Here is a 13,432-nt window from a genome sequence, read left to right on the forward strand (position 1 = left end):
TTACCTCTACCTTGAACACTTAAAACAGAGTCAACTGAATTTCAGAGAGTCCATATAATTCTGAGTTAAGGCTTGGCCTGAGTGATCTGTTTAGGATTGGTGGAAAAGTCTTGTATCAACCCCAAGCTAGTTCCCATTGCTGTTACATGTGTTTCTGAGTCAGATGGCATACATTCGGGGACTGCAGAGTCATTTGACTATGATCTGTAAAAAGCCAGGGTTGGGGAGGTAAATCTATTTCTTAAAGTAAGATGTACTTCTCCGTGCCACGGTTCCCTCTTGTGTACCATGGTGGAGAAGGGTGTGCACCTTGTGGTTTGGAGACCTGGGATGGAGGGCAAGCTTGGCCCAGCTCTAGAGGAATCTTTGAGAGTAGTGTGGGGTCAGGTAAGAGAAGCTGGCACAGGAGGGAAAAGAAGGCGTGTTACATAACCTCAGGGAGCTACACATGGTGGACATTTGGAGACAGGAGGTGAGGATCTGGAGATGAGAGGGAGCATGGATCAGCTTCCTCTGGGGGAAGGAAAGGGACGGAGCATGGGAGTCAGGTGAACAAGGGAAACCAAGACTCCCTGCACAGAAGTGGAAGGGTGGGGTGCCTACCCTCACAGCCTCAGCTGTGCCTGCCCCTCTAGGCTCTATGGGTCGCAGTTGGATACGCATTGTCGGGTCAAGGAGGTGGAGGCCAAGTGTCCAGCAGAATGGCATTGCACCAGGGACAGCTGGGGCATTGGGGGCAGAGCATCAACTGGCCTGGGTTGACTGACCCACCTTCCATCTTAGAGAATGTTCTAGAGTGGGCAGCCCCAGCCTCCTCCTGGCCAGTGGGGAGAAGAGTTAGAGTGTGCTTTACTTACCTGATCACCTTCAGCCACTCACCCACCCCTGATTGCCCTGGTGGGTGAAGAGAAATAAAAATTAGCATGTTTATCCCACTTTTAAATTCGTTTAATGAGAACTCATTTACCCACTCCCAATTTAAATTCGTAATAGCGCCATAACCTTTGAGAGTTGATTATTACCTGCGCCTCACCAGATCTTCCTGCTAAAGAGGCTTTCCCTCCAAATGCTCCCGAGCCCACTTGGAACTTGACAATTTGTCAGGAAGTCAACAACATCTGGTGATCCCAAGCTGCACGCCCTGCCTCCTGTCTGCGAGGTGCGCTCCCCATGTAGGGAGGATGGAAAAGGAACCAAGCTTTCCGGGGGTGGCGATTTTTCGGTGTAGTTCGTCCACCTAGGAGACTGGTTGCCAGGGACCATTTCTTGGGTCTCCTTTCCCGCCTGCAGACCAATCAAGGCCTCACCCCCTTCTCTGCTCTTTCCTCCTGTCCCCCAGGGGTGACTGAACTGACTCCAAGCTGCGGTGCCAAGTGTCTGACGGGTTGCCGGCCCAAGAGCTGGAGTCACCATGGCGGCCGGAGTTGCGGCCTGGCTGCCCTTTGCCCGGGCTGCGGCCATTGGGTGGATGCCAGTGGCCAACTGCCCCATGCCCCTGGCCCCTGCGGACAAGAACAAGCGGCAGGATGAACTGATTATCCTCAACGTGAGCGGGCGGAGGTTCCAGACCTGGCGGACCACGCTGGAGCGCTACCCGGACACGCTGCTGGGCAGCACGGAGAAGGAGTTCTTCTTCAACGAGGACACCAAGGAGTACTTCTTTGACCGGGACCCAGAAGTGTTCCGCTGCGTGCTCAACTTCTACCGCACGGGCAAGCTGCACTACCCGCGCTACGAGTGCATCTCGGCCTACGACGACGAGCTGGCCTTCTACGGCATCCTGCCCGAGATCATCGGCGACTGCTGCTACGAGGAGTACAAGGACCGCAAGCGCGAGAACGCCGAGCGGCTCATGGACGACAACGACTCGGAGAACAACCAGGAGTCCATGCCCTCGCTCAGCTTCCGCCAGACCATGTGGCGGGCCTTCGAGAACCCGCACACCAGCACGCTGGCCTTGGTCTTCTACTACGTGACGGGCTTCTTCATCGCCGTCTCCGTCATCACCAACGTGGTGGAGACGGTGCCGTGCGGCACGGTGCCCGGCAGCAAGGAGCTGCCGTGCGGAGAGCGCTACTCGGTGGCCTTCTTCTGCCTGGACACCGCCTGCGTCATGATCTTCACCGTGGAGTACCTGCTGCGGCTCTTCGCGGCGCCCAGCCGCTACCGGTTCATCCGCAGCGTGATGAGCATCATCGACGTGGTGGCCATCATGCCGTACTACATCGGCCTGGTCATGACCAACAACGAGGACGTGTCTGGCGCCTTCGTCACGCTGCGCGTCTTCCGCGTCTTCCGCATCTTCAAGTTCTCGCGCCACTCGCAGGGCCTGCGGATCCTGGGCTACACGCTCAAGAGCTGTGCCTCCGAACTCGGCTTTCTGCTCTTCTCGCTCACCATGGCCATCATCATCTTCGCCACGGTGATGTTTTATGCCGAGAAGGGCTCGTCGGCCAGCAAGTTCACGAGCATCCCCGCCTCCTTCTGGTACACCATCGTCACCATGACCACGCTGGGGTAAGTGCGCCGCTCACGTGGACCGGAGAAGGGAAGTGGAGGTTGTGGGGCAACTTGTAGATTCGAGGGCAAGGCAGTCTGGCGGGCGCCGCAATCAGGGAGGGAGGGTGGAGTTCCTTACCCAGGTTTGGGGAGCCTGGCAAGTGGTCCTGCGGTCAGGAGAGGAATAAGCGGGAGTGGGAGTGGTCTGCTGGGGAGTGGCAGCTTGCTATGAATGGACGTCTCTTTGTGAGGTGGCACTAGCACGCTTTCTAAAACTTGGTCAATGGACTCACCGTTTCCTTTTGAGCCATGCTTTCCTTGTGTGAAGGTGGGTGTGAGGAGAGGGCTGGAGGAGGGCGGATGATGGCTGCATTCTTCCATTTCGGTGGGTGGGGAGGAAGGCTGGGAGCCGGGATGGATGCAACAGAAGACCACAGAGAGCACACCAGCGCCTGCCTGAGTTTCCTCTCTGCCATCTATTTGCAGGCTGTGTTCTCTCTCGTCACAGATGCTCAAGGACTTGGTAACTCTGAGCAGACTTGATCGAAGTGACTTTGAACTTGGGTTTTCCGGAGCTGTGAGGCACCTGATTTGGTTTTACTCCCTGAAGGAGGGCTGGTCTGGGATTGAATGACCCAGTGTACCTGGGCAGTAGCGAGAAGGTCAGAATGCGTCATGTGGTCAGACACAGCGGCAGCAGTACCATCCGCAGGAGGGAGATGCGCTGGGCGAGGTCACACTCACTCCGGCTCCTCCATCTCTTGGGGGCCTTCCCTCCAGCTGAGGTCACAGAAATGTATTTATGGGGCTGGGATGCAACGCTTTTCATCACAAGCAGGGGGCTCAGGGAGGAGATTACAGTCTTCACCCTAACAGGATTAGAGCCAATAAAGGGAGCTCTGTGGAGACATGGATTTCTTAGGGTTTCTCCTTCAGCCATTGGAAGCCATCGGAAGCTAATGCAAAATCCCTTCACAATTCATATGCTGGGTCTATATTTGCTTAGGCTGGGAAGCGTTATATTACTGATGGAGAATTCATGAAGCTTTTTATTTGGTCTTTGACAATTCAGTTGGTGGCATCCTGGTGATTCGATTTTTTTGCCTGCCCGAAACCCCGTGGCGGCCGAGGTGGGTTTTTCATAGTGCTTCATGTGTTTATTGGGGATGATCAAGCAGGTGAGGGGACCCCTTAAAGTGATGGCATTCAGAATTTGGCCATTCTGAGGGGAAGGAGGAACCGCAGGTGGGACTGACCATTTGTAGGGCCCCCTTCTCCCTTCTCCCACCCCACACCCCCTTCTTCAAATAGCTGCTCAGCCAAGGAGGGCATGTATCTGTGTCATCGCTGGACTTTGTCTCTAGGGGCTCAGGTGGCAGATGTGGGCTTTGGGCACAGCGTGGCATATTGTGGATAAAGCGGGCTGGGGGTGGCCGCAGGTGGCAGGAGAAGGAGGCCCCTTTGCCCCTTCCAGCTGACCTGGCCTGTCTCTTCACCTTCCTGAAGGAGCCCTCCTCCACGGCCAGCCCGTCGCTGTGACTGCCCAGGGCCCTCAAGTACCCCTTGCTGGGGCTAATGCCCTCACTGTAGCACCTCGGGATTGCCATCGGCAGAGGCTGGTGGACTCACCGTGACAGCAGGATCATTTCTAGGGAGAGTAATGGAAACCTCGGCGGCCACCTGCCCGTTCCTTTCTTTTGATCATTCGTATAAGAGGGTGTCCATACCTGCTATGTGCCATTTATCTTCGCATGGATCATCTCTCTACGTCTTCCCAGCAACCCTGAAAAAGTAGGAAAAGAGTGGACGTACCTTAAAGATGCAGCAATTGAGCCGCAGTAGGTTAAATACACTTCCCATAGTTGGTAAGGAGTAGAGCTGGTTTTCAAATGCCATCCCGCTGCCTTCAGGGCCCTTTCCCGTTTCATTTCACCACCTCATGTGTGCCCAGCCAATCAGAGCCCTTCAGGGTCCTTACTCTTCTTTTTATAAACCGTGGTAAAAATATATATGTAGCACAACATTTACCATTTCAACCATTTTCACACACACAATTCAGTGGCATTACTGATGTTCACCATGCTGCCCTGACACCCTTAGCAGGAGCTCAGTATCCAGTAGGCACCCTGCCTTCCTGTTCCTTTCCCTCCAACCCAGCGGTTCTCAACCTTTCTAATGCCTCCACCCTTTCATGCAGTTCCTCATGTTGGGGTGACCCCCCAAACCACAAAAATTATTTTCATTGTTATTTCATAACTCATTTTGCTACTGTTATGAATCAGGCGACCCACGTGAAAGGGTCGTTCGACCCCCCCACAAAGGGGTCGCGACCCACAGGTTGAGAACCGCTGCGTCTAAGCTCACCCTAGTAAGCACTACTAAATGTGGTGCTCTCTACACTGGCCTACTAGAGATCATTCAGAGAAGCGGGATCACACACATTTTGTCCTTTTGTAACTGACTTAGTTCACTCAGCATAATATTGTCAGAGTTCATCTATCTCAGCATGGAATTTGCTTGTTTGGGTTTTTTAAACGACAGTCTCCAAATGCCCGATGCTTACCTAGTTAAAGTACCAGCTTACTGAGTATGGTATGGCAGGCAGTGCCCTATGCAAATGGCGTACTGCATTCTGGCTGATTTAAACACTGCTTTAGAAATCAGTGGCACTTTCTCATAGTAAGACCCAGTGCTTGACTGCCACTGGAGAGTCTACCGGTTTCCTTGGGCATTTACTCTATAAGTCACTGGGTCACATCTAGGTTTGGGGTCGACAGTCTTGGTTGGGGGGGGGCAGTGGGGATGGAGCAGGAGGACAGGACTCCACCACCACGTCAAGGTAAAGAGGAAGGGAGGAATACTTGTGTTGGAGAGGGGAGTCCTTTCTGGGTTTTCTTCCCTTTTGTGGGGTGCAAGAGGTTTCCTGACTCCACACCTGGAATGCATCAGAACATCGAGCCTCTGGAAGGAGAAGCAAATGTTCAAGGAAGGAACTGCCCAGTGGTTGCTCTGGGGTAGATTGTACTACCCTCCCTCCCACCCCCGCCCCCAAAGATATGTAAAATCTGAACTGCCAGTACCTGGGAATGTGACCTTGTTTGGAAATAGGCTCTTTGAAGATGCTATTAGTTAACATAAGGTTATGACTGAAGGAAGGGGGGCCCCTAATCCAACGTGATGAGTGGTGGCCTTATAAGAAGAAGAGACGCGCCAGAGACACAGGAGGGGGTTAGGGGGGAGGGCCGGGAAATGGCCTTGTGAAGATGGAGGCAGAGATTGGATGCTACAACATCAAGCCAAGGAACACTGTGACCCTTTAGAGAGAGCATGGCCCGGCCAACACTTGATGCCAAACTTCTCGCCTCCAGAGCTGTGAGAGAATGCACTTCTATTATTATAAGCTGCCCCGGAAACGCACACAGCAGTGTCTTCGGGATCCTCCGAGAACTCATGGGAAAGCAGACTCTTTCCCTCTTCTTGGCTGCTGAACTGAACACTGGCTGGAGCTTCTTTGACTTTGACCTGAGCTGGCAGTTGGCACCATCACCGGGCTCATTGCCCCGCTATATGTAGCAGGTGCTTGGCACAGTGCTTTTTAATGGATGGGTCAGTGTCAACGGGGCACCTTCTCCATTTGTCGGGTTGAATACTGTCCTTAGTCTGTCCTTAGTCCCTTCTCGTTCTGCCTGTCCTTTCTTTGATATAGACCCAGTCTGCCCCCACTTGCTCCTAAGTCTTGAGAGGTATAGCCTCCTTGGCTTTGTGTGTTCTGCCCAAGCCTCGGGCCTCCTGGGGGGGTCAACTTCCACTTAGTGGCTAATCCCTCCCCTGGGCTTGTGTGGTGGTCTCTTTGGCCCATCCTGGAGGTCTCTAGGACTCAGCCCAGGAAACCTTTCCCTCTCCCTGACCTTGTTTCTGTCTGGAAGCACACTCAACGCTTAGTGGTAGGCTTGAAACACCCAGTGAAGAAGGCCAGTGTTCCTCTACACTGGCAATTCACTCTTCTCCCCCAAGTGACCATGGAGTGCCAAGGCTGATATTCGGCCCCGTTCTGGTGCTTCCAGTGACTTCCAGCCTTTAATGGTGTCCCTATTTCCAATGTGGAGAGAAACCATTTTCAGCTTCTTGGTCCATCTAGCGATCTCTGAGTGGTTCGGATTGCCATCTCTGCCTGCCTTCCCAGGCCCTCGCTGATGAGTTACTCAGGTGTTCTCTGGGGAGGGAGCTCTAGGAGGAAATCATCGTCGTTTATTTAATATATCAAAATATTATAAACGCACGAGAACCCTATCAGCCTGATAACCAGCAGGACTGCAGGCTGGTTTCCCTGGCCCCTCCTGCGTGGTGGCAAAGGTCCCCGGGCCCAGCTCTGTTTTCCCTTTGATAAGTGAGCTCGCACACCCACCCTTTAGGTATCCATTTCTGTGCCCTAATTGATCCCAAAATATAATCCATTCTCCACGATCTCAGTTAATTTGGAAAAGGAAAACATGGAACATCCAATATTCAAAGCAACTGACACATGTAGTTTGGAAATGTTTTCTGTGCCTCTAAGGAACCCTGGGTAAGTGCTTGGCCCACTCACTGAAAGGTTGGTGGTTTGAACCTGCGGAGGAGAAAGAGCTGGCTGTCACTTTCTATAAAAATGAGAGCCAAGAAAACCCTACTCTGTCCCATGGGCCCCCTGGAGTCCGGATTGACCAGACAGACCAACGGCACCCTGCGACAGCAACATGCGGCATCGACCTTTCCCAAGTGGATTTCTCTTCTTACGTTTGCTTGACTTGTGTGGTGTAATGACCGGCCTTGCCAGCCTGAGCTGTATCTGCCTGGGAAGCTCCGGTAGGGAGTGGGGAAGAGGTGAGCAGGCAGGGGGCAGGCCCTGTGAGTGAGCCACATCTTCTGAGCCATTGCCGGCCAGCTCCAGGCCTGGCTGCAGGAAGGGGCTCTCCGGGAAGGGAAATTGGGTTTAGGAAAGGCCCAGAGAAACATGGGTCCTGATGAGATAGCTGGCTGCTGCCTGGTTGGCTCAGGTATGTAATTGAAGCCGGCAGCCTATCTGTCACCCCTTGCCCTGAGATGAGAGAGCTTTTGACGGTGTTCAAAAATCACTTTAATGAAAACAGAATTGATTTTCACTTTTCCCAAGCATGAAGCAGACTCCAGGTGATTTGCATTTTCCTTTAAAATCCAGTCCTGGAAGAGGCCTGCCTGAGGTCCCAGGAGGCCAGAGGACTGGGATAGGGGAAGACAATACAGAAACGTCAAAGAATGGGGTACTTGATGGGGCTCCCCCACATTCCTAGTAACAGAGGTAGAGCCTAGCAGAGTGACTTTTTGTTAACCCCTTAATTTCTGACTGCATGTTTATTTACTGTCTATGAGAACCAACCTCTTCCCAAGTACTGGCCCAGGCCACTGGCTAATAGGACCCACCTGAATGGGCCCCTTGACCAGAGGACTCTGATCATCATGTGCTTTCTGGGTATGAATGACCCCAGGTCTTGTCTTTGTCGGCCTTTCTACCTGGACTCTCTGGTGCTGAGAGTCCTAAGAGAGGACCCAGAGGCCTCTAAGCATCTCAACACGGAATCTTCATTCATATAATGTTGAGTGCCATGCGAGACTTCACCTCACAAAGGTAGGATGTGGTTACCAGGAGAGTCCTTGGTGAAGGACATCATGCCTAATCATGTAGGAGGTCAACAACATAGAGGAAGCCCCTCAGTGAGATGGATTGGCCCAGTGGCTGCAACCACAGCCATCAGCCTAACAAGTGAGAGGATGGTACAAGACTGGGCCGTGTTCCGATCCATCCTTCATAGTCAGAACGACTCAACGGCTCTGACGCCAGAACAGCGCGGTGAGTTCTGAGAATGCTCAGACACGACTGCACATCAGCCCAGCAGGAGGTTCGGTTCTCTTCCTTCCAACCCATCCAAGAAATTGGGGGGAGCAGTGGAACAAAAGAAGCCTTATGCCCCTTCCTCGGCACCCGCATTGGGCTAACTCTTGTCATCCTTCAGACCTCAGCCCTGTATCATCTCCCCAGGAGACCTCCCCTGGCCCTCCAGAAGAGGAGGTCACCCTCCCCAGGGCTCCCAGTGCAGCCTTTGTGTCCTTCTGTCTCACCACGTGCCGCGGCATCCCATTAAATCTATCTGTGGATGTGGCTTTTCTCCGGGATGGGAACGTCTTCAAGGCAGGGTCTCTGTTCCAAAGATAGCACCTATCCTTGGTGCCCAGCACAGGGCATGAGATAGAAGGAGCCTCAGTGTGTACAAAGAGGCTTCAAAAAATGGGTGCAAAAATTCAGGATCTTTTTTTTCAAGATTTTATTTTTATTTATTTTGTATCAGTTTTGTTAGTCTATAATTCACATATCATGCAGTTCAATAGTTCAATCATGCCAAGAAGAGCTGTACAATCACCACCACCATCTGTACCAGAACATTTCCTTCATTCTTGTGCTCCTCGCTATTGGCTCCCCGTTAATCCAGTTACTGTCGCTATAGATTTGCCAATCCTGGACAAAAATTCGTTATCTTCTAATTCCATTCTTTTTAATGAACTCTTTGAAGCTCCCCCATAGTGCCCACCTTCCCTTTCCTCATCTGTCTCCTGGCCCTCATGAGAGCCAACATAAGCTGTGGTCCGACGTCAGCTATAGGTGCTTTGTCCTTGTAAAGGCGGAACTGAGGGATGGGAAGGAAGAAGGACATAACTGACAGGACAAGGGAGAACAGTCCTCCCTGTCAGACACAACACTTTGGGGAAAGGCTCGCCTAGGGGGACCAAGCCTGCCTTCAGTCTTGGCAGGATGGGGGCTGGCCTGCCAGGGAAAGCTTACACCCCCACCCCCTCTTGTTCACTCCTCTTGGCTCCTTGGCCTGCTCCCCCACAGACTCTGGGGCCAGGGAAGTACAGGAAGGGAGCCACGGCAGAACGAAGGTGCCTCCCCACAGTACTTCTCTCTCCTCAGCCACTTGTTCAACACATATTTACTGGATACCTCCTTTGCCCTGGGGCTACAGCAGTGGAGAGGCTCTGATCCTGTGCACCTTACATCCTAGTGCAGGGGGATCTGACAGCAAGCAAACCAATAACTGCCTTGTCCTTAGCAGGCGGCAGTCCGTGGCATAGAGGAAAACCAAGTGCGGTATGAGAGCTAAGGTGTACCAAGTGTGTATAGGACAAGGCGGGGAGGATGGCATTTGAGATCCAGGTGTCAGGAGAAAGGGATGCTTGATGAGAGGCCTGGGGCTAGTGAGCAAGCGGGGTTTGTGGGTAACCTAAGGAGGAGCGCCCCAGGAAGTTGTTGCGTGCCATCAAGTGAGTTATGACTCTCAGGGATGCCGTGCGAAGCAGAATGGAAACTCTGCCCAGTTCTGCGCCATCCCCACCCGTGTGGCTACGTTTGAGCTTGCGATCGCAGTCACTGTGTCAGCCCCATCTCGTTGGGGCTCTTCCTCTTTTTCTGCTGACCATCTGCCCTGGCAGGAGGGCCTTGGTGTGTGCTCAAGGGATGGCAAGAAGCCCCAGTGGCCGAGCCAGGCCAGAAGGGTCCTGGGAGACGAGATCAGAAAGGTAGTGAGGCAGCTCTCGTGATGGCCCCTGTGAGCGCCGTGTCGGGGCTGCCTAAGCTCAGAATGAGCAGAATGAGCAGAATGTGTGGGTGTCGAACGGAGGAGCGCCACAACCTGGCATATGTTCTGAAAAGTCCCACTCTGTAGCGACTGCCTTGCCAGCAAGCTGGCTCTGCCTCACAGTGGCCCTATTGGGCCAAGGAGAACTTCCCCATGCGGTTTCCTGGGCTGTAATCTTACAGAAACAGACTGCCTCTTTCTCCCATGCAGGGGGCCGGTGAGTTCGAATCACTGACCTTGCCGATCACAGCTGGCCACTTCCACCACAGCACCCCGGGGCACTCACTGGGTAGGCATTTGGCTTACCCAGTACAGAAGGTCTGCCTTGAGCATGGTGGTCTTTCAAAGAGCGATTGATCCAGTCTGGGATCGGGGTGACAACAGCAACTGGAGAGGGCAGATGGGACACTTAGGGGGCAGTGAGTTTAGGTCCATGGGGGAAGAGCGGTTTGGAAAGGCGTGGGGTGAGTAGGGTTGTACAGCTCCAAGAGGACAGCCCCTCCATCCCTGAATTGTAGGCGTAGACATTGTGGAATTGGTGTCAGTTTTGCTGCGTAGCTTTTCGACAACACCAAAAAGAAAAGAGATGGTTGACGAAAGGCTCAAAACCTTCCTCTGGCTGCTGGATAGTGATGACACTGGAGGGGAGCAGGCACGGGATGCTGGGGGCTGTGACCAAAGGTGGGTGCAGCGGAGGTGGATGGGAGAGTGAGCCACCAATAGGAAGGTTTTCCAGGAAATGCCAGCTGGGACAGCTTGGTCCCCGCCCCGCTCCCTCCTGCCTATTCCCAGACTCAAGTTTCACCAGCTCCCAGAGTAGGGGACTAGCACCGGGAATTCGCAGTCCTGACAACCTTCCCCACCCCCAGGGAAAGTGTTTCCTAAGACACAGCATCAAGGCTGTGCAGGAGGACTCCCAGACCTCGGGCTCTGGGACCTCAGCCGGGAACTTACACACAAGGCTGGAGGGCCCGGGCTGTAGCGGAGACGCCTCAGGTAAGTTGTGCAGGGACCCTGGGAGCCTGTGTGTGCATCCAGAGTTAGCACCCTTCCACGAGGGCAGCGTCCGCTGAGCACCTGTCAGGGCACTGGCCCAGTGCTTGCCGCCCTGGGGAGCCAGCTTGGACTCCGAAACAGATCCATTGCCCCACGGGGGTTTCTAGGCTGCCTTCCTCATGGAGACGGATCACCAGGCCTTTCTTCTGCCGAGCTGCTCAGAGAGCTCAAACCTCCCTCCTCCAGGTGGGCCGTCAAACATAAGCCAATGAAGCCACCTGGGGGGCCTGGAACCCTCGAGGGGCCAGGCTCCACTCCAGAGGCTGGAGGCACCTCAGCAGAGGGCTGATAAGCAGCCCCAGGGGGCGTGGGCGATGGAGAAATGATGTCCCACCGTGGGGTCTAGTGCTTTTGAGGGATTTACCATTGGAGCCTGGTGGATTCCTTTTGAGCTTCAGCAATTCAAATGTCTGACTGGAAAGGAATTTCCAGACTGGTGGCCATTCCACAGCTCCTTCTGGAATCCCTCAGACGTGTGTGTGTGTGTGTGTGTGTGTGTGTGTGTGTGTGGTTGTGAGTGGGCGCCCGCGCTTTAAACACACCCGTAAACACAAACATGATTTTTCCTGAGGAGCAGCAATTATTCTGCCTCAAAACAGTGTAAATACAAAGCAGCCTAGCCCTCTCACTCCTCCTCCTCCTCCTCCTCCTGCTCCTCCTCCTCCTCCTGGGGAGGAGCCGGTGGGTAAGTGTGAGAGCCTCCGTTCCCCTCAGTGAGAAGGTGCCCTGGTCTCAAGCCTTTGCCGGGCTTTTCACTCCCTGTGTTCCCTTGGGGGTAGGGGGGTGGGAGAACCGTGCGCACGCCTGGGGAGGGGAGCCTAGATTTGGACCTGTGAGTTCATTGGCCCCTGTCCTCAGGAAGGGGGCTCACCAGTACCAGGACACTGACCCCCTCTGGGTGTCGCAGCATATCGATAGACACCCAGGCTGCTTCTCCTGTGATGGTCCTGCCAGGTTTTCTTTTCTGGGAAGCAGGGGCCCTGCAACTATTTTGGCTCGTGTGGACTCCAAGCTAGCTCCTGGGGGAGGCTTGTGGGTGACCAGGAGGCCGGCGCTAGCAAATTGCCTTTGTTGCTGTTGGTGGGTTCTGTGGAGTCCCTTCTGACTTAGAGTGACCCGTGTGACAGAACTGTCACCCCCGGGTTCCCCGGGCTTCTCTAGGTTGTGATCTTCACGGGAGCAGGTTACCTGGTCTTCCTCTTCAGTAACTGGTGAGTGGATTTGAACTGTCAACCTTTAGGTCGGCAGCCGAGCACTTGAACCATTATACCACCGAGCTCTTCACACTGCCTCTGGATACCCCACATTCTCAGCTCAAAGGCTCAGGTCTGCCGGCATCCAGGTTGGGTCCAGTGCCCTACCTGTGTCCAGCCTCTTGGTCTCCAGCCAGAAGGTAGACCTCTTGTCTCCTCATCACTGCCCCTCACCCCCCCACCCCACCCCCGGCCAGCCCAGTGCAAATGGTAGGCTGGTGAGCAGGTGGGGGCTAGAAGGGAAGCTCACGGAGCCTCTGCTGACCATGACTGGATGGAGGAAGATTGCATTTAGCTCATGTAATCATATTCTGGGTGTCATTAAACGGAATCAGAAAAATCGTTTTAATATAAGTGCCACCTCACCCACAAGCTAGTTGATGGAGAGATGGATGAGGCTGGGGACGCCTCCTTTGTAATGCGATGCTGTAAAATCCCATCACCTTCATTATTTCCCACCGAGCCAACGCATCATAATACCCATGAGCGGCAAAACAGCTTGAATTTAATATACAGAAAGTCCAATCAAACAATAAATGGATGGGACTATATAAAGAAACCATTTTCTGGGAGGCTGGCTCCATTCTCTGGGATTCAGCTCCCTGACACATGAAATGTGCATCAATTTTCCCCAACAAATGCAGCTGCCGAACCACCACATGTGATGTTGGTTTGCTTCAGAAGTGGAACGGGGCACCCCCCCCCCAAAACCTTATCGGGCTATCAGTGCAAAACTGCAAATCTCGTTGTCTTTGATTTGCATCCGGTGTGCCCCAGGAGCACAGCAAGGCACCGACCTGATGCCAACCAGACTGGGAGCTCAGCCCTCCCTCCGTGCTAGCAGCTCTCTGAGCCCCAGCGCCCTGCAGGATCCACACTGTTGCCGCTAAACATAGACCAAGCTGCCCCCAGAGTAGCTGGTGTAGGGGCTGGGAAGCCGCTGCTCTTCTCACTTGCCTGAGAGAAACTGCCCGAGCC

General features: G+C 53.8%; 1 protein-coding gene across 2 annotated transcripts in view; it reads left to right on the top strand.

Annotated features, from left to right (window-relative positions):
* KCND3 (potassium voltage-gated channel subfamily D member 3) overlaps positions 1 to 13,432 on the top strand; it is a 275,738-nt gene that overhangs the window by 3,346 nt on the left and 258,960 nt on the right. For both annotated transcript variants that reach the window (XM_004699180.2, XM_004699181.2), the window contains exon 2: positions 1,340 to 2,517. In XM_004699180.2, coding sequence (XP_004699237.1) covers positions 1,412 to 2,517 — 1,106 coding nt within the window. In that variant the 5' untranslated portion in view covers positions 1,340 to 1,411. The remainder of the gene's footprint in view (positions 1 to 1,339; positions 2,518 to 13,432) is intronic.

The sequence above is a fragment of the Echinops telfairi genome, unplaced genomic scaffold, assembly GCF_000313985.2.
Source record: "Echinops telfairi isolate 266 unplaced genomic scaffold, ASM31398v2 ScPeMD7_443;HRSCAF=831, whole genome shotgun sequence".
NCBI classification, from domain to species: Eukaryota; Metazoa; Chordata; class Mammalia; order Afrosoricida; family Tenrecidae; genus Echinops; species Echinops telfairi.